Raw genomic sequence first — 24,646 nt, 5'->3', positions numbered from 1 at the left:
CCCATGCTGTGTCACCGTTTTGATCATGAAAAAGCACACTATAAGAATAGCATAATTGTGTGATATTCTGCATGCATGCATGCACAATGAGAGAAGCTGTTTGCGAATAGAAGCCCAATCCATGCAAGCTGAACTGTGTGTACCATGCATTCACATGGTTTTATTATCTCTGTTGGGGTAGACGTTTCCTATATTTGATAAACTACTCAAATCACACACAGCCCTTGTGGGTACCAATCTGTTATCATCACCACAATCATACAGAGTATCTACAGTATTGACATTCTTATCCTCATTCTGCACGTCTTTCAGTTCTAGAAATCATCATCCAAATACGCTTTTTACGTTTTGGAGGTGCCCCAATTATTGCACCAATGTCTCCGAGAACTTTGCTGTTTGACACAATCTTGGCATGATTTACTTTGCTGAAGGTCTTGTACCGAAACGAATATTTGGAAGGCATACTTGACCACCTGTGACATACCCTAGAGCTAATAGTGTTTACTGATCCGTCCCCGTCACCGTTTTTAACAACTGGTCGCAAGCCAATAGCATTGCTAGGTGTCAGATCTTTTGAATAGGTGAATTTTTCCGGGGTAGGTACACCAACTCCATAGAAACAGTACGTTGGTACATTGGGAGCAGGGTAGTCTGATACTAGACCTTGCACGCCTTGAAAAGCTCGATAGATATTTGGAGCATTGATGTCACGAAACAGCTGTTCATAATTGTTAGCCGAGTATGTTTTGGACGGTGTTGATATAAAAGCAACATTGCCAAACACTGAGGGCTTCGGAAACAACCAAGGAATACTCTTGAATGTACGACTAATCGGAACAATAAAGTTGCTGATCAAATCGTACGCAAATAACAGCAAGTCAGGAACACCATGGTAACCAGATATGACACTTTGAACAGTCGCTGCACCACCAGACCAAGCAGCTGACAATGTAACGTACGCATGGATGTACTTATCCTTCCATGCATGCTTGGTTAATCCCACTGAAGCCAGTCAGAAAGTGCAGGGAAACGAGACCACCCATACTGTGTACGACCAGGGTCACCTTGGTATTGCCGTTAGTTTTGTACATGTCTTCAATCATCGATTTGAGACGATTGAAATACCCTCTCTTCTCAAGCTCGTCTGTGAGGATATTGAATAACGAGGTTACCTCAACACATATAATAGCATAGTTATAGCTGGAGGTTTCTTCAGTATCAGTTTTACGTGAAATTACCCTCTCACTGAAAACAATATTTCAATTTCTCACCTGCAGCCAATCTCCAGTCATAAGGAGCCCCTCGAATAGTTTTCCTCTTTTGTAGCCTCGATCGACAAAGTATTTCACCGTGTCGTGAAAATAAGGGAGTGTATTTATCCATCCAGGGTTGAGATATTCCACACTCGATGTCCCGCCAAATCCAGGAACATGGATCTCCACTTTAGTATTGTTGTGGTAGGAGTTGGTGTTTGCGTCGTATCTCAATCTGTTAAAATAGATGTACAACAAACGCATCATAACACTTAAAACAAACAACTGTTACATATTGCTCCTACCATACAATATCATATAGTCAGTAAATTTGCCCTGTGCATACCGTGTTTTGAATACAAGGTATACGTTCTTTCAATTGTAAATTGCGAGTTTTTGCAAATGAAAAACACGCAACGAGTGCATGAGCATGTGCATGCAATTCGTTACAAACGCAATAATTAAGACTCTATAGCTTGTATGGTGTCATCTGATTAACTACCACTTAATTCAGAGCTATTAGCTATTTAAATGCCACTATAGCTGCATGCGGAACTCACGGCAGCTCTCTCTTGGCACAGATATTGTAGAGGGTGACTCGTAATGGAGATATCCATAGCTCCTTGTATTTGCGACCAGTGGAACACAATTTACTCGAGGTCTGATTCTTAACTTGGAGTTGGGAACCCATCACACCCGGAACTAAAGATGTGAAAAATTTGGATTTTTACGAGTGGAAAAAAGAAAGACCCAATCTCTTATAGATCAGATTTGCACACCTATATATCGATGGCTGTAATGAAGTACCCTATCTATCAGACACATACCATCATTATTGTGCACACAAAACGTGTATTTCACTTACTGAGGACAATGGGTGATGGGGTAGCCTCACATTGCTCGAGTAGTATCACCACAGCAACACTGATCACTACCAGCGTTAGCAGCTGCATCATAATTATAGTTGTAACTATTAAACTAACTTCAATACTATCACAATATGGGAATGTGTGTATAATAACACAAACAGAGACATATAGACTAAAACAGAAAATAGCATAGATCTATTTCTTAGCTAGTTTTTAAAACTACTATTTAAGAATATGCATGTGATGGATGGGTCAATGAAGCCTAATTTTTCAGAGCAATCTTGCCACGTAGAAGCCATTTTATCCATATTGCCCTTAATTGTGGTTATTATTACGGTTAATTATTACTATAATAATACCACAAGGGCACCTTTTGAAATAACTTTAAGGTGCCCTTAATTGTGGTTATGACGTTTTTTCAAGGTACCCTTTAGCCCTTGTGGGAAGTTGTGGCTATGATTTTTATTCAAGGTGCCCTTATGGCTATCTCTCTAGCCTTGTGGCCAGTACCGATTAACTGCACATGCATGTATTAGCTCAGCGGCATGCTCTCTCCAATTAGGTGCATGCTCTCTTAGTTCTATCCCCTAAAGTCCATATACCGCCGTTGTGGTCAGTAGACGCAGTAGGCATAAACAAAATAGCATTGGTAGTATTGTTATCTCACATGCATCTGTATATTAGTAATTTTTGCTGTGTGCCAATTACATGCACTAATTCACGGCAAAGAATGTCAATATAGAATGAATGTATTCATTGAGTCAGTCTTCTGCTATTATAGGAATTGCTAACTTACAGTACTTTTTGTCCAAACCCACCGGCCGTAACTACATATTTAAAACAAACACTTCTTGTATGAAAACATTGGTTTTTTTGCACCTGCAGTGAGAGCAGCAATTTTTTTAATCATATGTTCGTTTTCAATGATATAGCTTTATGCTCAACCAAAATGGTACTTTAGAGCCATCGCTGACCATTTATGGTATGCACACCTCCAAGCTGTACCGTCACCATTCTCATCTCGTTTTAGTGTAGCTGATTCGTGTTTAATTGGGTTACCATCACCGTTAAAATCCCGATTTGTAAGTAATTTTCGTTACCGTGGGCATTCCGACACCATAGTAGCAATAGGTTAGAAGGTTGGGGACAGGATAGTCCGGGAGTAATTTTTGCACTCTTTTGTAGGTATTGAGATGTTGTTTGCCAAATAACTGTTAGCTGTGTAATCTTTGTTGGGGGTGGATACAAGAACTTTGTTTTTGAACACAGAAGAAGGTGTCGGAAAAAGCCATGGTATACACTTTCCAGCGACCGAGCAAGCAAAGCGAACAACAAACTAAGATTGGAGACGTGTCTGGCCATTTTTAGAATCAACTGGTAACCTGAAATCATAGGTTGTATCACTGATGGACTGTTGTTTTCTGTTTTTGATAGCGAATGATTAACATCGCAACCTTCCCCTTCGTTCCTTTGTGCGTATTATCAATCTGATGCACCCCTAATTGAATGGTAATTAGTTAGCAGGCATGCATTCCATGCAAACATGCAGTACTCTATGAATTGATGACCATTATAACACGTTTCATTGCAACAAAATGATTCTAAACAGTGAAACATATGGTTTCTTATTGTCAAAATGGAGGTATATTCCTGAAAAACATTATTCCATCCCGCTGTTACGTGTGCGCCTCTGTCATTCTAACAACTAATACAAGTAATTACATCATGCACAATAAAATGGATTTCTGCTACAAGGTAATAATTAAAGTTCTATTCTACACAGTTCTACAGTCTGCAACGGAATCTGTTGTATTCAATCACTCCCTTATTTAACAACTCCCTTCGCAATAGCCGATAGCACGTTATGATCAGATATTATATTCATGTGATTCACTCTAACAACTTCCTTGGACTTGAAGCATTTCATTTTAGAAAATGTTTCGAGGCATATACGAGAGCTGAAGGCATTGACAGTTCCGTCACCATCTCCGTACTTAATTTTTGGGCTGAGTTAAATCGTTTTCAAATCGGTGCTAAAATCTTTAGAATATTTGAGCTCTTCAGGAGTGTCTACGCCAACACCGTAGAAAGCATAAGTTGGAACGTTAGGCGCTGGATACTCGGTTCTCAGTTTGGATGATTGCACTCTCCTGTAGAAATTGAATCCGTTATTGTAGCCAATATCCTTAAACAATTTGTTAAGGTTATCTACTCTGTATTGTTGAGTGGGAGTTTTTACTAGAACTCCTTTCGCATGTGATGGTATCAGAAAGGGGGTGCTCTCGAATGTCCTGACAGTTGGAACAATGAATTCACCCAGAATATTCTTAAATGGAAAGAATTTTGGAATATTGTGATGCCCTGAAATCACTAGTTGCAAAGCAGATACACCTCCGTCCCAAGCACCTGCCAATGGGATGAAACAATGGATATACTTGTCCTTCCATTCTCGGGTAATCTCACTGATGCCAGTCAGAAAGTGCAGGGAAACGAGACCACCCATGCTATGTGCCATCAGGGTCATCTTGGTTTCGTCGTTCTTTTTGTATGTGTATTCAATTAAACTTTTTTGTTTCCCATAATAATGTCTTTTTTCCAATTCGTCTGCAAATAATGTTATTGTTGGAGTCAGTTTAGAATTAGTTGCATGTGCAGACATTACAATTTACTATTGCTAGTAACTAATACTCTGTTACAGCTATACACAGTAAAAACACATTCGTTATAGTAACATAAAACATGAAACGCATCTTTTGAAATTTAAGGTAGAAATGACATACATTTCTGTCATTTTAACACTAAAATACGATGATGATACATCTCAGTATTTTTGCTGTGTAGCTAGTGCGAATGCGCAAGCGAGGTATACGCCGTATAACACGGTAGTGTGTTTATGTCATTTCGTGGATTTGCAAAATAATGAGACTAGTTTTGCTTACTTGGAATGCCATTGCAGCCTTTTCAGAAGAGTGCGTAGCCAAATGTGTCCATGCATGGAGTGTTAATTGCCACTATAGTATAGATGCATGGCTCTGCACTAGAATGTTAGCTATTATATTGGTAGCTGCAAGAAGTGAGAAGAGAGCTGCAAGGCTCTACTAATCGATGCAGCAGCTAGACTTTTGTCACCCTTTATAGCAACACAATCATGCATGGTCATCATTTCCTACTCTTCCCTCCATGTGATTCTGCCTGCACAGCAAAATGACTACCATACCTACATGAGACACACCGTTGAATGTCATTGTATTGAATGGACTCGGCATGGTCCTCCATTTCAAGCAAATCTCCGAGCTTTTCAAATTAACAGTACCATCGCCATCTCCAAAGGTGTTTGTAGGAATGCCAGGAGTATTACCGGAGACAAAATTGTTTGCATATGTCATTGTCTCCACTGTTCTACGACCAACTCCATAAAAGCAGTAGGTGGAGAACAGTGCTGTTCTTTCGAAAATTTCGGGCATTGTTGGAGTTTCAGCTGACGTTACAGGTGGTTCTCTCCCGATTACTACTGTGAGTACATCTCTTGTTATCATCATTGCTATTGCTGCTAGGGTTGGCAACTATTAGTAATTTAAAATGCATACTTGTAGTGATGGAGGACAATTAACAGTATAGCTGACAATTACTCTTGTTTGCTTTACAATTCGTATATAATTTATGCTGACAAATCAGAATAGACTGAGTATACATGTATACATCTACGATTAGAATATTTGTTGTAGAATATCCGCATGTGGTTAATTAGTCCAATGGGGAAAAGGGGGCCAAAATTGACACAGTCAGTGGGTGACAGCTGCATGGTTGCAGAAATCTGCATGTGAATCCGGCGAGGTAGCAAAATTTATATTTTATAGTGAGAATCATTCAGCAGGTAATAATAGTCCCTCTATCACACTTTCCCTCCCTCGTTAGCAAAAGGTGTTTGTTTTGCCTATTAGAGAGTTTTTGATCTGAGCTAGCTTCGATCCCAGGCCGAGTTTTCGCTTTTATAACGGTTAGGCGTAGTTGTTCGCCTAACCGTTATAAAAGCGAAAACTCGGCCTGGGATCGAGGGATCTGAGCATGCTATATATGGAAAATAACTTACGTGTTTTGTTAAAGCATAGTAACTGTTATATTAGTACAACATGCTTCTTTTGGTAGTTAACATGATCTAGTGGTTGGTAACAGTCCCGATAATGATATGAGCTCTTCCAGTTATAGATCTCTTGATGATGTGCTTGAGTATTTTTGTGCGTATGATACCGAGCGAGCGTTTTGATATGGCGATTTAGTTAATACGGCAAAAAGGAATAAACCTCAAGGCTAACAATTGTCAATGTCAACTCAGCAGTATTGTTCTTCTATTCTACCATCTAAAAGCTGAAAAATGATGATAACGAGAAGCACACTAGCTTGCACTTCACTTGTAACAGTGTGTGGTACCAAATCAAGCAAAATACTTATAGTAATAGCTTCTAACCTATAAATTTACACTTTCTCCTTTTCCTGACATTGATCTCACACACATGAACTATAATTGAGGGACTTACCTGATTTTATTTAGCAATGTTCCATTGTAGGACTAAGGTCCGATCATGGATACATGTGTGGCTTTCCTGTAAGAGAAAGCTCAGAAAGGAAATGTTTTTGCGCTCAGCATCTTGTACATATATAAATTATACTAGTCAGTGGGTTATGCACAGTACACTGAGGGACTTACCTATAGATAAGGTTATAGCCTTATAGGGAGGTTAGGGGGTACTTTCTATCGTATGTATAATGTCACTGAGCTAGCGTGTGTATAAGACTATCAAGTAATAAATTCTTCAATGAATGAAACAAGTCGCTGCAGTGATATTGTGTTTTGCCACGGTGCAGTTGGTTGCTTGTCAAAGAGCGATCTAAAGAATACTGTCAAATAACCAAAATAATGTTGCCAATCTAGAGTATGTATCGCTTCTGATTATTTGAACAACCTTATCTCCATGCAGCCTCAAGAGAGAAGTAGATTAAAAACCAAACCCTGTAGAATCTTGCAAAGATGTGCCACGTTCTAAAGGATCCGGTGCATAGTGGATTAGGTAACAGACTATAAATAATCAGTGGCAGATCTAGGATATATAAAGCAGTGAACGGCAAAGAAGCAGTTAGTCTGTATAATTATAGTGTATGCTGGTAGACTATACTGAATAGTTTCATTATGAGGAGCATCCTTCAACCCGTAGTGCTAGCGCTTGTTCTAGCAGGCCTCATTGGCATTCAACCTGCTTGTTCACAAGCATCTTTATCACCAATTCTCATCAGTAAGTTAATAGCAGACCTGTGTATACACCATGCAAGCATGCACCGCATACAGTCAAAAAGTTTGTAGTAATAATGATGGCATGCATGCATGCATGATGTTTAACAGCTACTGTTTCTTCTTGACAGTTCCTTGTCTGACAGGCTCCCAGTTAGATGTGAGAGATACAGATATTGTGTCACTGTGCAATACCTTGGATGAAACAGTGGGTTTGTGGGTCGATCCTCTACGATTACCTTGCTTTTCAAGGGAGCTCAAGTAAGTGATGTCTGTAGCTGTTCATGTAAGAAGTAATTGTTTGTGGGAATGATCTCTGCTTACCCAGTCATAATTGCATGGCATACGCTAATTATAGGTTGACGTTCGAAGCACCAAGAAACTCGTATAGAAGCGTTGAGGGGGTTACAGTAAGTGTGCCTGGGTTTGGGGAAACGAAAACAGTACAATGGATAAACACAAATGACATTATTAGTATACCCTACATGAACGACTTTGTGCAGTACTTTCTTAAAAGGGGCTACGTCGAGGGAATGAGCATTCATGCTGCTCCGTATGACTGGAGACTTGCAGCTGGTGATCATGAGTCGAGTTTTAGCTGAAACATGCCTCAATCTCTTTCCAAATAATTATAAGGCTTTTACTTATTTTTCTACAGATAACTTAGAGAGAAATGGCTACTACAGGAAGTTAATGAAGCTTGTGCAGGATATTACGTGCAAAATGGAAACAGCAGAGTCACACTAGTTGCTCACAGCATGGGTGGTCCTGTGTCGTTGTACTTTCTAACACAATTTGCACGTGTTACTCAGCAATGGAAAGATACTTATATAAAATCCTGGGTAACTCTTTCTGGTGCTTGGTCAGGAGAAATGTAGACCTATAAGCAATAATTTCAGGGGAATCTCCTTTTGGTAGTACATGTTTTTTCTGTCGTTATTTCGACCGATTCTTCTTACCAATCATACGCTCTATGGAGGCAAGCATCTGGATGTTACCTAGGGAATCAATCTGGGGGAATATGACACTGGTTTCCACGCCTGCTCGAAAGTACAGTGCTCAGGATTATGAAGAGCTGTTTACTGATATTGGCTACACTAGTGGATTTCAAATGCTTAAAGGAATTCTTTCAAATTTTCCTGCTCCAAATGTTCCCACCTACTGCTTTTATGGAGTTGGTCGTAGAACAGTGGAGACAATGACATATGCAAACAATTTTGTCTCCGTGATACTCCTGGCATTCCTACAAACACCTTTGGAGATGGCGATGGTACTGTTAATTTATAAAGCTCGGAGATTTGCTTGAAATGGAGGACCATGCCGAGTCCATTCAATACAATGACATTCAACGGTGTGTCTCATGTAGGTATGATAGAGAATAGTGCTGTTCTTTCGAAAATTTCGGGCATTGTTGGAGTTTCAGCTGACGTTACAGGTGGTTCTCTCCCGATCACTACTGTGAGTACATCTCTTGTTATCATCATTGCTATTGCTGCTAGGGTTGGCAACTATTAGTAATTTAAAATGCACACTTGTAGTGATGGAGGACAATTAACAGTATAGCTGACAATTACTCTTGTTTGCTTTACAATTCGTATATAATTTATGCTGACAAACCAGGATAGACTATATATACATCGGTCTACGAGTAGAATATTTGTTGTAGAATATCCGCATGTGGTTAATTAGTCCAATGGGGAGAAGGGGGCCAAAATTGACACAGTCAGTGGGTGACAGCTGCATGGTTGCAGAAATCTGCATGTGAATCCGGCGAGGTAGCAACATTGATATTTTATAGTGAGAATCATTCACTACAGCAGGTAAACGGTTGAATAATAGTCCCTCTATCACACTTTCCCTCTCTATTGCAATTTTTCCCTCATTAGCAAAAGGTGTTTGTTTTGCCTATAGAGAGTTTTTGATCTGAGCATGCTATATGGAAAATAACTTACGTGTTTTGTTAAAGCATAGTAACTGTTATATTAGTACAACATGCTTCTTTTGGTAGTTAACATGATCCAGTGGTTGGTAAGTCCCGATAATGATATGAGCTCTTCCAGTTATAGATCTCTTGATGATGTGCTTGAGTATTTTTGTGCGTATGATACCGAGCGAGCGTTTTGATATGGCGATCTAGTTAATAAGGCAAAAGGGAATAAGCCTCAAGGCTAACAATTGTATGTCAACTCAGCAGTATTGTTCTTCTATTTTACCATCTAAAAGCTGACAAATGATGATAACAAGAAGCACACTAGCTTGCACTTCACTTGTAACAGTGTGTGGTACCAAATCAAGCAAAATACTTATAGTAATAGCTTCTAACCTATAAATGTACACTTTCTAGTGTACGATATTTTTACAGTTTACAGAGAAAATATACATCAGGAAAAAATATCACAACTAATCACTAAATAAAAGCATGCTTTTTGCTTGATGCCATAAACAATTCGCATAATTTTGCATCCGTGTTGATCGTTTCGGGTTAAGTTCTAAACTTCTAATGTTAACAAACTAGGTACGTACATGTATAACTAATTTGAATTCCACAAATCTATTATCCAAAAAGTCTCTCCCAAAAGCTTTTCCTTTTTCAAGGTACTCCAGCGATGTCATTCAACGTGCTCATCCTTGATAATATTTAAATGATCAACCTCATTGTATGCTTTTTGGAAGAAATTATATTGTGGTTTCATGCTTGACCACCCGTGACATACCCTTGAGCTCTCGATGTTCACCGTACCATCTCCATCACTAAAAATAGTAGTGGGAGTCAAACCAATTGTGTTCACACCAGATTGAAAATCTTTTTCGTACAAGAGCTTTTCCGGAGTGTTTACACCAACGCCATAGTAACAGTACGTTGATACATTCGGAGCTGGAAAATCAGTGACAAGTGCTTGCACTCCTTGAAAGAATAGGTAGCCATTTGTGTAGCCAATGTTTCCAAAGAGATTTTCATAGTCACTAGCCGCATAATTCTTAGATGGTGTCGAAACGAATACTTCATTTCCAAAAACAGAAGTTTTCGGAAAGAGCCAAGGGACACTTTCTAGTGTACGAACAATTGGAACAACGAAGTCACTAATAATTATAATCATTTGCAAATAGTAAGAAACCATGTGTATTGTGTATCCCAGATATAACTGTTTGCAATGCACTAGCACCTCCGGACCAAGCAGCTGACAGTGTAACGTATACGCATGGATGTACTTGGTACTTGTCCTTCCACGCTTGGTCAATCCCACTGAAGCCAGTCAGAAAGTGCAGGGAAACGAGACCACCTATATACTGTGTACGACCAGGGTCACCTTATTGCCGTTGGTTTTGTACATGTCTTTCAATCATCGACTTGAGACGATGAAAGTATCTTTTCTTCTCAAGTTCGTCTGAAAAGTGTGAGATGTATACCGTATAGCGTGTAATTTTCGTGGAGCAAAATATTCGTGGTTTTCGTGGTTGGAGGTCTGACCACGAATATTTTACCCACGAATGAAGCGACCTTGCCTACCTTTACCTGCAGTGCAAGCTCCAACCACGAAAATATTACCCACGAAATGTCTCAATATTGCTGAACCACGAATATTTTGTCCCCCGAAAATTACCCGCTATACGGTAATATCCAATATTGAAAATGAGCTAGATCTAGTTGACTTAATTTAAATAATTATTGCATGTAGTCAAAGCTATTGTTAAAATTACCTGCAGCCAATCTCTAGTCATAAAGGATTTGTTAATTGAAATAGACGGATGCACTTCAACTAGTCTACGAGTTTTCTGGAGTTCCTCAGGGCTCGGTCTTAGGCCCCCAGGCTACTATTCATCTCTTATATTAACTATGTAAGTAACAGAAGTTATTTCACAGGACTCAACATGTTTGCCGATGATATGGCCCTGTATAGAGTCATCAAGTCTACATGACGATGTAAATGCTGTTTCAACCTTCATGAATTCCAGGCTACTTCAATTTAATGTGACAAAATGCAAGTTTATATGTTCGTCTCCAAAAATACCTCACGCTCATATTATTATATTGTTGCCTCCATTAAATGGAACGAACCTTACTGCAACAGGTTCCAAATTACAAGTATCTGCATGGGACTCACATTATCTGAATGACAGATGATCTCACCTGGCACCCACATAATTATTACAGTAACTGCCATTTGTAACAAAACAAGAAAACTGTTATCGGGGGTTCTCAAAACCAATGCATGCACCCAACACAATATATAAGAGCTTTGTGAGGCCACATATGAAATATGCTTCAGAAGTATGGAGTACTCACTATATAGAAAATCTAGAAAAAGTACAGAGATTTGCCATGAGAGTGTGCATGTGTCTGAGATAGTAGGAGAAGGAAGAACTATATACTGTCAGCATCTGGTCTTATACTCTAGAGACAAGAAGATTAATTGCAAGAATGTGTCACTGTACAAAATGTTACATGACATGATAGACTTTCCCAATCCACCAGTTGAAAGAAGAGAGGTTGCACAATAGCCGTTAAGTTATAATGGTCTCTCCAATATTAGACTTCGAACATCAATCAATGTGCCAGTATACCCATTCTTCCAATGCACACGTTGTAACTTTATGGAGCAAACTTGTTAGTACACACAACATAGATTCTGAAGATATTGTACTGTCAATTAAATGTTTCTGTACACATTCTTTAGGATGCACTTTTTTTCCTCTTTTATAGCCTCGATTTACAAAGTATTTCGCATCGTGTAAATAAGGCGCCAAATTTACCAAACCTGTAGCCATGTATTCAACCATTAGTATCGCCGAATCCCGGAACATGAGCTTATGAGAGTGTAATAGTTGTCGGTCTTCATTAAATTTTATCCATGAAGTTTTCATCTCAGTGCAATCAATGTGGATATAGTTATAGACTACTTTAATAATTATAATTATCCTTACGGTAATTTTTTTTTTGCGCAGTGAGTTTAGAGAAGAATCTGAACAGGATCAATCCATAGCTTGTGGTGAGTTTAGCATACAGATCTTGGCTTGTTGTCCTTCACTTCAAGCTGAGGGCCCATTATCCCGGGAACTGTACGGGAATATACATCCACGTTTAACACTGATTTGACATGTACAGTTATAGTATAGATTGCAGAATAAGAGACTGAGTTAAACTACAAACTATGAAGTAACTTTAATTTACTTACTGAATGGGTGATGGGGTACCCTCACATTGCTCAATAGTATCACCACAGCAACACACACCACCAACATTAGCAGCTGCCTCATATTTTCAATAGTCTCAGTATTTGATTGTAAAACTTATGAAACTGAAAAATAATACTGTTTTCACATACACAGACTACAGTAGGCAATCCTATGTTAAATGCTTCCTTCTATCCCACTCCATCACCCTAGCTGGTATAGCAAACCTAATCGCCTTTAATCATACATATACCTATACTGTAACTGTCGGTGTGAGGGGCTAGCTTTTGCATGCAGTATAGAAGTTGGAGAGCTGTGTACAGCAGTGCTTCGGCTGTCCCTGCGTGTCTTTTATCAATCAACTTGCCTACAAATCTCTTTCCAAAACTTGACAACAGCTGATGACATCGTTGGTCTCCTAGCTAGATCTAGCTAGGGTCCATGCAACATTCTCTTGGTAGTTAACATGTTCCAGTAGATCTATAGTAATAGTCTCGATATGAGCGCTTCCAGTGGTAGCTATAGTTAAGAAGGCAAAGGAGTAAGCTCTATAAGCTGACAATTGTCAATGTCAACTCAACATTTATCGTCTTCTACTTTACCGGTGTAGAAGCGATATGGGCCCCCCCCCATATTTTGGGGCCCCCGGTGTCAGAGGAATGAACGACTCCCCGGCCTAAGGTATGGGTGACTCCCCCAGGAGTAAATGACTCCCCTATGCGCATGTTTGTTCCCGCCAATGTTGACCTGTTGCCATCAGTAGCAAGAGTACATTCATGCACTCCTCATAGACATAGTAGAGAATGAAGAGCCATGCAGGATGAAGAGCAAGGTTAGTAGTAGCAAGGTAGCAATGAAGCAAGTGTTCATCCTGTAGTAGACAGCAAGTGACAGCTGGAATGTAGACCTATAAATGTTGTAATCTATATTATACCAATGGATGCATGCATGCAGGAACAGCTGGTGGCCACTTTGGAAGAGATAGAACTATAGACAAGATATGTTCTAGATTCTACTGGAAGTTGATGGTGGAGGATATCCGAGAGTATGTAAAGAACTGCAGCCAGTGCCAGAGAATGAACCCAGCATTTGTAAAGACAAATGCCAAACTCCATCCGATATCTGTACAACCCAAAATCTGGCATCAGGTATATATATACTATAATGGCATTGCATAATAATTATAATGACAGATTTGTTTTGAGCACAATCATATATTAATTATAATTATGTAATTCACTTTATAGGTTGGCATAGACTTGATAGGACCTTTGCCGATTACACCCAATGGCAGCAAATATGTGGTAACATTGGTCGATTATTTTAGCAAATGGGCTGAAGCAGCCCCACTCCCTGACAAAACTGCATTTGGAGTGGCAATTAATGTTCCTGTACAACTTGTTTTGTCGGTAAGCTATGCATGTGTGCGAAATTGTAATCACATGCATCTCTACACATAATTATAATAACACGTATTTAATGACGATGGTTATACCTGCACGCAGGTTTGGGTTTTGTGAGGTGTTGATATCGGACCAAGGCCGTGAGTTTGTTAATCAGGTCAACACAGAGCTTTTTCGATTCACTGGAACAGAGCACAGGGTCACTTCAGCTTATACCACCCACAAACCAACGGGCGAACTGAACGTTTCAATCAAACACTTCAAACAATGTGAATGACTCACAGACCGACTGGGACTACCACTTGCCCGCTATTCTCTTTGCTTATAGGACGAGTAAGCAAAAGGCAACGAAGTATTCACCTTTCGAGTTGATGTTCTGTCGGTGAGTTGTTCATATAATTATTATAATAATTACATGATAATCTGGCATGCATGCATAATTATTATAACGTTCCACATGCAGGAAACCTGTACTCCCTATTCAACTGGAGTTAGGCAGCGAGGGTGAACTTGAGCAGAGCTGGGATATTAGTGCCATTATGACCCACGCTCGAGCTGTTACAAAGTTAAAGGATGATATCCACAGCAAAGCCAAGAAGAACATTGACAATGCCCAAGAAAAGGACAAGATGTACTATGATCGGAAGCATGCAGACAAGAGGGTGAGCAGGCTATATCATTGTATGAGCGTACTATGGCTATTTTCATTACTCGTTTAATGTCATAGCCATGTCATTTTTCTAATTATATAGGTGTTTAAGACTGGGAGTTTGGTCTGGCTGAGGAATTCAGCCAGGGAATGTAAGAAGGGAGACAAGGGTGGTGGAGTGCTTGGACAAGGGAGTCTTTAAGATTGCCAACCCTAAGACTGGAAAGACCCTAAAAAAGGCTGTTAACCAACAGCGGTTAAAGCATTACCATGGCCCAGACTCCGAAAAACCTCTCTTGGATCAACATAGTTCTCTCTCGGATCCTTCCGAATTATCAGACAACCATCACGATGAATCTCTCGATCAGTTAAACCCTTCTTTGACGAGTACTCCTGTGAAAGACCCAAGCAAGGTATAATGCATGTGTCTCTAGATTTTGAAGCTAATTATAATTACATTACATTTCTCTTTACGATATTAATTTAATGTTTCTTTATAATTATGCACTCCATTTTTAGAAGCTGTGGGGAAAAAATTGTGATTTTCCCTATTCTCACAAGCCAGACGCCCCCTCCTCTCACAAGCCAGACGCTCCCTCCTCTCACAAGCCAGACGTCCCCTCCTCTCACAAGCCAGCCGCTCCCTCCTCTCACAAGCCAGACGTCCCCTCCTCTCACAAGCCAGATGCTCACTCCTCTCGCAAGCGAGACGCCCCCTTCTCTCACGTTAAGACTGCATCCTCTATGGAGCCACCTTTGAAGAAGCAAAGGACTACTCAGTCTGTAACAAGAAAGGTATATAGTTATATATACTTGTTAACAGGAGCTATCGTTAATTACAATTATTATTAATATGTGCACACTATACCGTTCATTATAATTATTGTGTGCACATTCGACAGAATTCAAGCTACTGCATGGGTGAAGGATTTGGACCTGAGGACGGGAGACAAGGATGTAGTTCTTGCTGAGAGCGGGATGCTTTCTGACCGTCATATGTATGCTGCCCACAAACTAATGAGAATGCAATTTCCAAATATTAAAGGCTGCTACTCTACACAGCAAAAACACATATGTTATATGGGATGCATCATCGTATTTTAGTGTTAAAATGACAGAAATTTATGTCATTTCTATTAAATTTCAAATGATGCATTTTATTTGAGATGTTTTATGCTATTATAACATATCTGTTTTTACTGTGTACTCTTCTGGTTCAGAAGATGTCCTTTCCTGCAGTCACTAGTAGTGAAGCCACAGGTATAATTTCTACTTAAAGTATTATTATAGTATTGGTATATACATGTACATAATAATTCTAATTATATCCTATACAGCCGTGCAGATATTCTTTGTAACAGAGAGGCATCACTGGATTGCGACAGCACTCATCAAGGGGGAACTTTTCCTCTTTGATAGCTGCTTCCAATATGGGAAAGACCTGGAGCCAAGTGCTGAGCTGCAAATCGCACAGATGTATAAGCCTTTAATAGCGCACAATGGGCTGTTACTGTCTGTGGCCTCCATTCAACAGCAGAGCAGTGGCAGTAACAACTGTGGTTTGTTTGCAATTGCCGCTGCATACCACGCATTGCAAGGAGACAATCTGGATACCATCACCCTAAATGAAGACAAAATGAGGCCACATCTTGTGCGTTGCTTTGAAAATGAGAAACTCAGAAGATTTCCAAAGTCAAAAGATGTTAGTAGCCGCAAGAGACTAGAAAGATTTTCCAGTATAGTAATTACGATATACTGCCCTTGTCTCCGCCCTGACTGTTATGATGAAATGGTCCAGTGCGATACGTGTAATGTGTGGTATCATTATAAATGTGTTCGTATTAAATTATCTCCACTTGGAGATTGGTTTTGTCCTACTTGTAGATCTAGATAGAATTTTTTTAGCATTTCGTTATCTTCCACTAGCTGTTTTTGTTTATACACTGTTAATTTGCACTGTTGTTTTGTTTGTTTTCATGCACTGTAGATCTATTTAATATAAGTTATTTTGATGGATGTTGTTGTATTATAAGTTTTGCTTTACAGTGACGACCGTGAGACATGTGAAAATGTGAACAGAGTGTACAATGTAGTATAACTATAAGTACTATAGGTACTAACTGATAGCGTAGCTAGACTGAACCAGTTTACAGTAAGGAACAGCTGTAATTATAATCAATACGTTATACATTTAAACTAGATCTATATAACATTTGTATTAAACAGGTCTCTCACAGATACAGTGCATCCAGTCTAGAGAGTAGAATACAAAAATTGGTGAGTAGTTGTACTTAGATGTATCTCAAGATTGGAACATTTCTAAGAAATTCTGCTGATACCATTGTATAGGTAAAAGAATAAGCTACAACATGATTCAAAAATATTTCCCCAGAAGTTGTTGTAGTGGGAAATAATTTTAGGAGATAATGGGGGTGATCGTAAAAAAAGGTACGTAACATCAATTATCTCTGCAACTAAAGTATTTTCGGAAAAATTTTTCTTATCAAAAGTTAGACAATTTATTCAAGCTTACTCCATGTAATTTTTAGACCTTAGCCATGAGATTTTCTTCAAATCTCTCCCTAACCGAAACGGCACTAAAAACTAGCAATTTTGAGCACTGCGGAGGATGTGTAGATATTTAAGTAACATCAAATCTTTCATAAGATAGCCAAACTATCTATAGATGTTGTGACAAAGTTCCAAACCTTAGCCGGAAACCGTTGGCCTTTTCTCTCCCTAACCGATTACCCACTATAACAATTGGGTACTGTTTTATTAATCACCACAAACCCACCACCTTATGTTGTCATGGAAACAATTTTGGATATGTTGTAGCTTATTCATTCGCCTACACAATGGTATCAGCAGATTTTCTTAAAAATGTTCCAATCATAAGATATTTACATTTAAGTACAACTACTCACACATTTTTGGTATTCTACTCTTTAGACTGGATGCACTGTAGCATGCATGCAATAACAGTCTTGAGCTTGATTGTATAGTCACACTGTGACAGGTTTTGAGGATGTACTTAGTATAGCCCCTGAAGTCTCTTTAGCTCTATGGATCAGTGTTCGTATATAAATTTCGGGGGAGTCATTTTTTCCAGGGGGGAGTCATTCATGGCTAGGAGTCAGTGACCGGGGGAGTCATTTATTCCTAGGCGTGAGTGACCGGGAGTCACTGGTGACTAGGTAGGAGTGACCGGGAGTCATTATTTAGGGGAGTCATTCATTCCTATGACAACGGTGTCATAAAATTTTGGGCCCCCCCATGTTTAGGCCCCCCCGGGCCTAGAATTTTAAAATTTTGGGACCCCCGGGCCTAGAATGTTAACAGTTTAGGCCCCCCAGGGGGTCCAAACTGTTAACATTCTAGGCCCCCTCTTTTCTGCAGGAACAAAAAGCGCTTACGGACTTACTATGACTTCTGGCTATTAGCTGACTTATCTATGCATGATACTAGACCTAATGGACAAAGCAAAGGGAGTGCTATGACACTATGACTTCTGGCTATTAGCTGACATATCTATGCATGATACTAATGGACAAAGCAAAGGGAGTGCTATGACACTATGACTTCTAGCTATTAGTTATCTGTGAACCCTCACCTCAGATCCTGTCAGAGAGTGTATAAAAGTAGCAAATATGTTAGCAGGCATGTTACTAAATCTACCATGGAATCCAAAAGTGAAGGAAGATTTACCTTTGAAGTTATTCATGCTCTCATAAGCAGGAACGAGTACCCTTCATCCTTTAGTAAAGAAGACAAGCGTTCCCTGAGGCGGAGAGTTAAATGCTTTGATACAGTGGATGGAGAATTGTACTATGTTGGATCTACCCGTAAGAGACCTAGATATTATACATAATAGTTATCGCTATATATTTGTGTCTACATACTGTTACATGCAGTATTACATTTTCAAAAAAGGTGATGAGAAGAGGCTTGTTGTGGAAGACAAGGAGCAGAGGAAAAGGATTATAGGAGCAATCCATGATCCAAGTCATATGGGGGTCAACAGAACATTGGACATGATCACAGCCAAGTATTACTGGCCTGGTCAAACAAATGAAGTCAAAGAATATGTAAGTGAAGCCGGAATTTACTATAATAGTATTGCTTTTAGTGTATTTGCATGATCTACTTATTTCTTATAGGTGAAAACATGTACCAAGTGCCAGTGTACCAATCCTAGACTACTAAAACCAGCATCGACTCTCCACCCAATACCAGTGACACCAAAGGTTTGGCATACAGTTGGGATGGATTTGATTGGCCCTCTGACAGAGACACCCAGGGGCAACAAGTATGTCATAACGCTCACCGACTATTTCAGTAAGTGGGCGGAAGCAGCCCCACTACCAGACAAGACAGCACATGGAGTAGCTAAATTCCTTTATTCTGTAAGTGCACTATAGCAATAATTATTATGCACATCATTTACAGCAAATCAATCTCTCTTAATAGGTTATGTGCAGAATGGGCTGTGCAGAAGTCATCATCACTGACCAGGGTCGGGAATTCGTCAACTCACTCTCAGCCCAGTTGTACCAGAAAACCAACACCCAGCATAGAATCACTAGCGCTTACCACCCTCAGACAAATGGATTAACTGAGCGGTTTAACCAGACTCTTTCTATAGGTGTTTGGCTAAGACTGTGAATGACAACCAAGATAACTGGGACAAGAAGATCAACACGATTCTCATGGGATATAGGGCATCGCGTCAGGCATCAATTAAGCATTCTCCTTACTTCATGCTCTTCCAAGCTGAGATGCGTTTGCCGATTGATAGTGAGCTACTGCCCGGTCAGCCTGAAGAAAGAACCCCAGAAGAAGTTATTGAGCATCTTTTGAAGAGCCGTGAAGAAGTGTTCACAACAGCTGAAGCCAACATCAAGTCAGCACAAGGCAAACAAAAAGAAACGTATGACAGAAAACACCAGCAAGTCAGCACACTTAGCGTGGGTATGAAGGTTTTGCTGGAGAATACTGCTCAAAAGCAGAGGAAGGGAGGAAAACTGGACTCAAGATGGCTAGGTCCATATTTCATCAACCGAGATTTAGGTAATACAGCCTGTATGTTATACAGCTAAAATGAATTCACATGCACTATATATAATTATATATGTATATATAGGTAAGGGCTTATATGAGCTAAAAAACCTTTCTGGTCAAATACTCAAAAAGAAGGCGAATGTCTGTCGGCTGAAGTTGTTTAATGAAAGGAGCTTGTCTAGAGACAATAAACAGCCACCAGAAGGCGATCGGAGAGACGACCAACAGCCACCAAAGAAAGACGACCAACAGCCACCAAAGAAAGACGACCCAAAGAAAGAGGACCCACAGCCACCAGAGAGAGACGACCCACAGCCACCAAAGAGAGACCCTAAGTCAAACAAATGTAAGAGTAAGGATGTTTTCAAGAAGGTGAGTGTTGTGTCTCAATCAATTATCTTTTGTCTGTTACTGTACCTTTACTGTACTATTCTTACCTTATCATAGACCGAAGTACAGTGGGTCAATGAGCTCTCTCTCACGGCACATGACAGAGAGATACTACTCACCCCAACAGGCATGCTGTCTGACAAGCATGTGGATGCTGCAATGATACTTTTAAGTGGCCAATTCTCCAAAACATCTGGGTTGCAATCATCACTTAAAAGTATCATTGCAATTGGCCACTTAAAGTGCAGTTTCGTCTTGGTTTTCGCCCAATTGATTTGGACAAGCGCACGAGGGTTCAAGGTGAGTTATGTAAACTGTCTCAAGATTATGAAACAATTCTTTTTATTATATATTAGGAGTGCAGATACTGTTTGTGCCAGAACGTCATCACTGGATCCTGACAAGTTGTATTGAAGGCAGTGTCTATGTGTATGACAGCCTGCAGACAGGCACTAAGGAATTTCCTAGATCTGTAGAAAATCAACTACTCCAGCTCTACCATCCCACACTTAGTCCACCACAACGTCAAGAAATTGGTTTACTGGCAGAGTGTCCACCTGTCCAACAACAACAAGAGTCATATGACTGTGGCCTATTTGCTATTGCATGGGCATACCACCTCTTAGTTGGAGACTCTTTAAACACGCTGACACTGGACCAGCAAAAACTCAGACGGCATTTGGTAAGGTGCTTTGAAAAGAAGAAACTATCAAGGTTCCCAAAATCAAGGCAGGAGACCCCTCGAAGTGAGATAGTGTGGGTATCTGTAGTAGCTTCGTGCTACCAGTGCATAAGGCCTGACTCGTGGAACGACATGGTGCAGTGTGATGGCTGCGACAGGTGGTACCACATGAAGTGTGCATGTATAAAGAAAGCTCCATTCAGTGACTGGCACTGTAAAGACTGCAAATAGACTGCAAATAGATAGCTAGTTTTTCTGTTGTTGTACTTGTTCAAGTTTTGAGATGCATCATAATAACCGCTGAGATACTTTTAATAGGGGGGCCTAAACTTTTAAGAGGGGGCCTAAAATTTTAAAATTCTAGGCCCGGGGGGGCCCAATCTCATGGGGGGCCCAAAATTTTATGACACCGGTGTCATAAAATTTTGGGCCCCCCCATGTTTAGGCCCCCCCGGGCCTAGAATTTTAAAATTTTGGGCCCCCCGGGCCTAGAATGTTAACAGTTTAGGCCCCCCAGGGGGTCCAAACTGTTAACATTCTAGGCCCCCCACTGTGAGATTAGGCCCCCCTCTTTTCTGCAGGAACAAAAAGCGCTTATTAGCTGACTTATCTATGCTGCATGATACTAATGGACAAAGCAAAGGGAGTGCTATGACACTATGACTTCTGGCTATTAGCTGACTTATCTATGCATGATACTAATGGACAAAGCAAAGGGAGTGTTATGACACTATGACTTCTAGCTATTAGTTATCTGTGAACCCTCACCTCAGATCCTGTCAGAGAGTGTATAAAAGTAGCAAATATGTTAGCAGGCATGTTACTAAATCTACCATGGAATCCAAAAGTGAAGGAAGATTTACCTTTGAAGTTATTCATGCTCTCATAAGCAGGAACGAGTACCCTTCATCCTTTAGTAAAGAAGACAAGCGTTCCCTGAGGCAGAGAGTTAAATGCTTTGATGCAGTGGATGGAGAATTGTACTATGTTGGATCTACCGTAAGAGACAGTTGCCAGCCATAAATTACCTAGATATTATACATATAGTTATCACTATATATTTGTGTCTACATACTGTTACATGCAGTATTACATTTTCAAAAAAGGTGATGAGAAGAGGCTTGTTGTGGAAGACAAGGAGCAGAGGAAAAGGATTATAGGAGCAATCCATGATCCAAGTCATATGGGAGTCAACAGAACATTGGGCATGATCACAGCCAAGTATTACTGGCCTGGTCAAACAAATACTACTCGCCCCAACAGGCATGCTGTCTGACAAGCATGTGGATGCTGCAATGATGCTTTTAAGTGGCCAATTCTTCAAAACATCTGGGTTGCAATCGTCACTTAAAGTGCAGTTTCGTCTTGGTTTTCGCCCAATTGATTTGGACAAGCGCACGAGGGTTCAAGGTGAGTTATGTAACTGTCTCAAGATTATGAAACAATTCTTTTTATTATATATTAGGAGTGCATATACTGTTTGTGCCAGAACGTCATCACTGGATCCTGACAAGTTGTATTGAAGGCAGTGTCTATGTGTATGACAGCCTGCAGACAGGCACTAAGGAATTTCCTAGATCTGTAGAAAATCAACTACTACAGCTCTACCATCCCACACTTAGTCCACCACAACGTCAAGAAATTGGTTTACTGGCAGAGTGTCCGCCTGTCCAACAACAACAAAGTCATATGACTGTGGCTTATTTGCTATTGCATGGGCATACCACCTCTTAGTTGGAGACTCTTTAAACACGCTGACACTGGACCAGCAAAAACTCAGACGGCATTTGGTAAGGTGCTTTGAAAAGAAGAAACTATCAAGGTTCCCAAAATCAAGGCAGGAGACCCCTCGAAGTGAGATAGTGTGGGTATCTGTAGTAGCTTCGTGCTACCAGTGCATAAGGCCTGACTCGTGGAACGACATGGTGCAGTGTGATGGCTGCGACAGGTGGTACCACATGAAGTGTGCACGTATAAAGAAAGCTCCATTCAGTGACTGGTACTGTAAAGACTGCAAATAGACTGCAAATAGATAGCTAGTTTTTCTGTTGTTGTACTTGTTCAAGTTTTGAGATGCATCATAATAACCGCTGAGATACTTTTAATAGGGGGGCCTAAACTTTTAAGAGGGGGCCCAGAATTTTAAAATTCTAGGCCCGGGGGGGGCCCAATCTCATGGGGGGCCTAAAATTTTATGACACCGGGCCTAAAACGCTAGCGATTTGGGGTGTAAGGGGGGGCCCCATTGCACTAGCGGTATACGCCCCCTTAGTGATTATAGGGCCCCCCCTAGAGAAGTCTATTCTGAGCAGTGGAGTCAAGCCAGCACAACAGTAATAGGAGGTTGAGTTGAGAATCAATGGCTATAATGTTTATGTAGATTTAAACTCCAATACAGAATATATTACTAGCCTATAATCTGTGCTGCTTGGTCACTGACGATAACAGTATAAGGCAGCCATAATTATGTAAAATAAGGCCTGCGTTACAGTGTGGCAGCACATAGCCATTGTATACACAGCACATGCATGCATGCATGCATGCATTCATATAGGCTGAGCATATACTACTGAGAATACAAGCAGCAGCCGCAGCCCATGCACTTTGTTATCAAGAACTTTTCCTGGCAAAGTTGAGAATAAACTGCAAATCAAAGAGCAAGAAATTGTGGAGGATGCATGGTAGTCAGCCACCTGTGGACACACTTGTTCTTTCTTCCATGTGTGTTTTATTACCTCTATCTCAGCCCTATGTACGTAGAGCAAGGCTCTATGGTTTACTTGTGTTGTGAAGAGGCCCTGCTCGTCTTTGTTCCTATGACAGTAATGTATGTCTCACTCTGCATGCATGTTCTGTGTGTGCATGCATGTGTTTCCCTCTATGATCTCTTATTATCTAACGAACAGAGCCAGTTAAAGGAACAGTAATTTATTCCGTAACTGATAACAGGGGCATAACAACTTTCTCGGGTTCAGTTAAAGTATTGAGGATAGATCTACATCTTCCGCTCTGGTATAGCTAGCCTAACATTAGCCAATAGCACCTGCAAGTCATGGTGTTATTAAACTCTGCACTTAGTCAGCAAGAGAGCTAATTATGAGTAAGTACTGTGCAAGATCTAATCAGCAAGGGACATCTAGATTTACTTAGACCATGAGGCTGAGGCTACAAGCATATAGATACCATCTACACTGCAAGTTATAAGTGGGGGCCCCATATTCCTGGAGGGGCCTCAACGCGATAGTGAAATAGGGCCGTGGGGGGGCCCCAAATCGCTAGCGTTTTAGGGCCCGGGGGCACTGAAATGGGGGGGAGCCCCATATCACTTCTACACACCGGTGTCATAAAATTTTAGGCCCCCCCCATGAGATTGGGGCCCCCCGGGCCTAGAATTTTAACATTTTAGGCCCCCCATTAACAGTCCTGGTCTTTTTCTGACATTTTGTTGCTCATAATGTGGGGGTTGATTGTGCTATTTTATAGAGCTTCATAAAAGCATTGAAATTGAACCACCAGAACATAATGTAGTATGGTATTCCAGTATCATAAGGTTGGTGGAATTGTGTTGACTGCAATGTGTATACTAGTACACACAGCGCAACAGCGGTAACATTATGTGACAGTGCATTCTCAAAATACACCAATACAGTCTTCTATGGTCTTCACAGTCTATGCAGTGCCAGTTACTGAATGCACACATACACATTTCATGCATGTACAGTAGTATACCACTGGTCCACAGCCATCACACTGCCCATGTCATTCTATATGAATCAGGCCTCATGCAGTACGAAGCACATAGGTGCCAACTGTCCCGAATTGGTCAGGGCTGTCCAAGATTACCCTTGTCCCGAAAGGAAACTGCTATTGTGATTCCACCATG

The 24,646-nt window shown here is 40.4% G+C and overlaps 1 protein-coding gene, 1 long non-coding RNA gene and 1 pseudogene across 2 annotated transcripts in view; 2 read left to right on the top strand and 1 right to left on the bottom strand.

The window, feature by feature from the left end:
* Positions 1 to 24,646, top strand: part of LOC135337669 (uncharacterized) — a 33,139-nt gene that overhangs the window by 1,429 nt on the left and 7,064 nt on the right. The gene's annotated exons all lie outside the window — the stretch shown is intronic.
* LOC135337141 (phosphatidylcholine-sterol acyltransferase-like) lies at positions 293 to 2,294 on the bottom strand (annotated as a pseudogene).
* On the top strand, positions 13,806 to 16,599 carry LOC135337662 (uncharacterized). Its single transcript, XM_064533652.1, has 7 exons — positions 13,806 to 13,987; positions 14,084 to 14,363; positions 14,445 to 14,643; positions 14,734 to 15,043; positions 15,150 to 15,425; positions 15,533 to 15,890; positions 15,968 to 16,599. Exons 2-4 carry the CDS (start codon positions 14,353 to 14,355, stop codon positions 14,830 to 14,832), a joined length of 309 nt encoding a protein of 102 aa, XP_064389722.1. The 5' UTR covers positions 13,806 to 13,987; positions 14,084 to 14,352; the 3' UTR covers positions 14,833 to 15,043; positions 15,150 to 15,425; positions 15,533 to 15,890; positions 15,968 to 16,599.

This window comes from Halichondria panicea, chromosome 6 (genome assembly GCF_963675165.1).
Source record: "Halichondria panicea chromosome 6, odHalPani1.1, whole genome shotgun sequence".
Taxonomy (NCBI): domain Eukaryota; kingdom Metazoa; phylum Porifera; class Demospongiae; order Suberitida; family Halichondriidae; genus Halichondria; species Halichondria panicea.
Note: the sequence above shows the minus strand (reverse complement) of the source record. Positions and strands in the feature narration are given on the sequence as shown.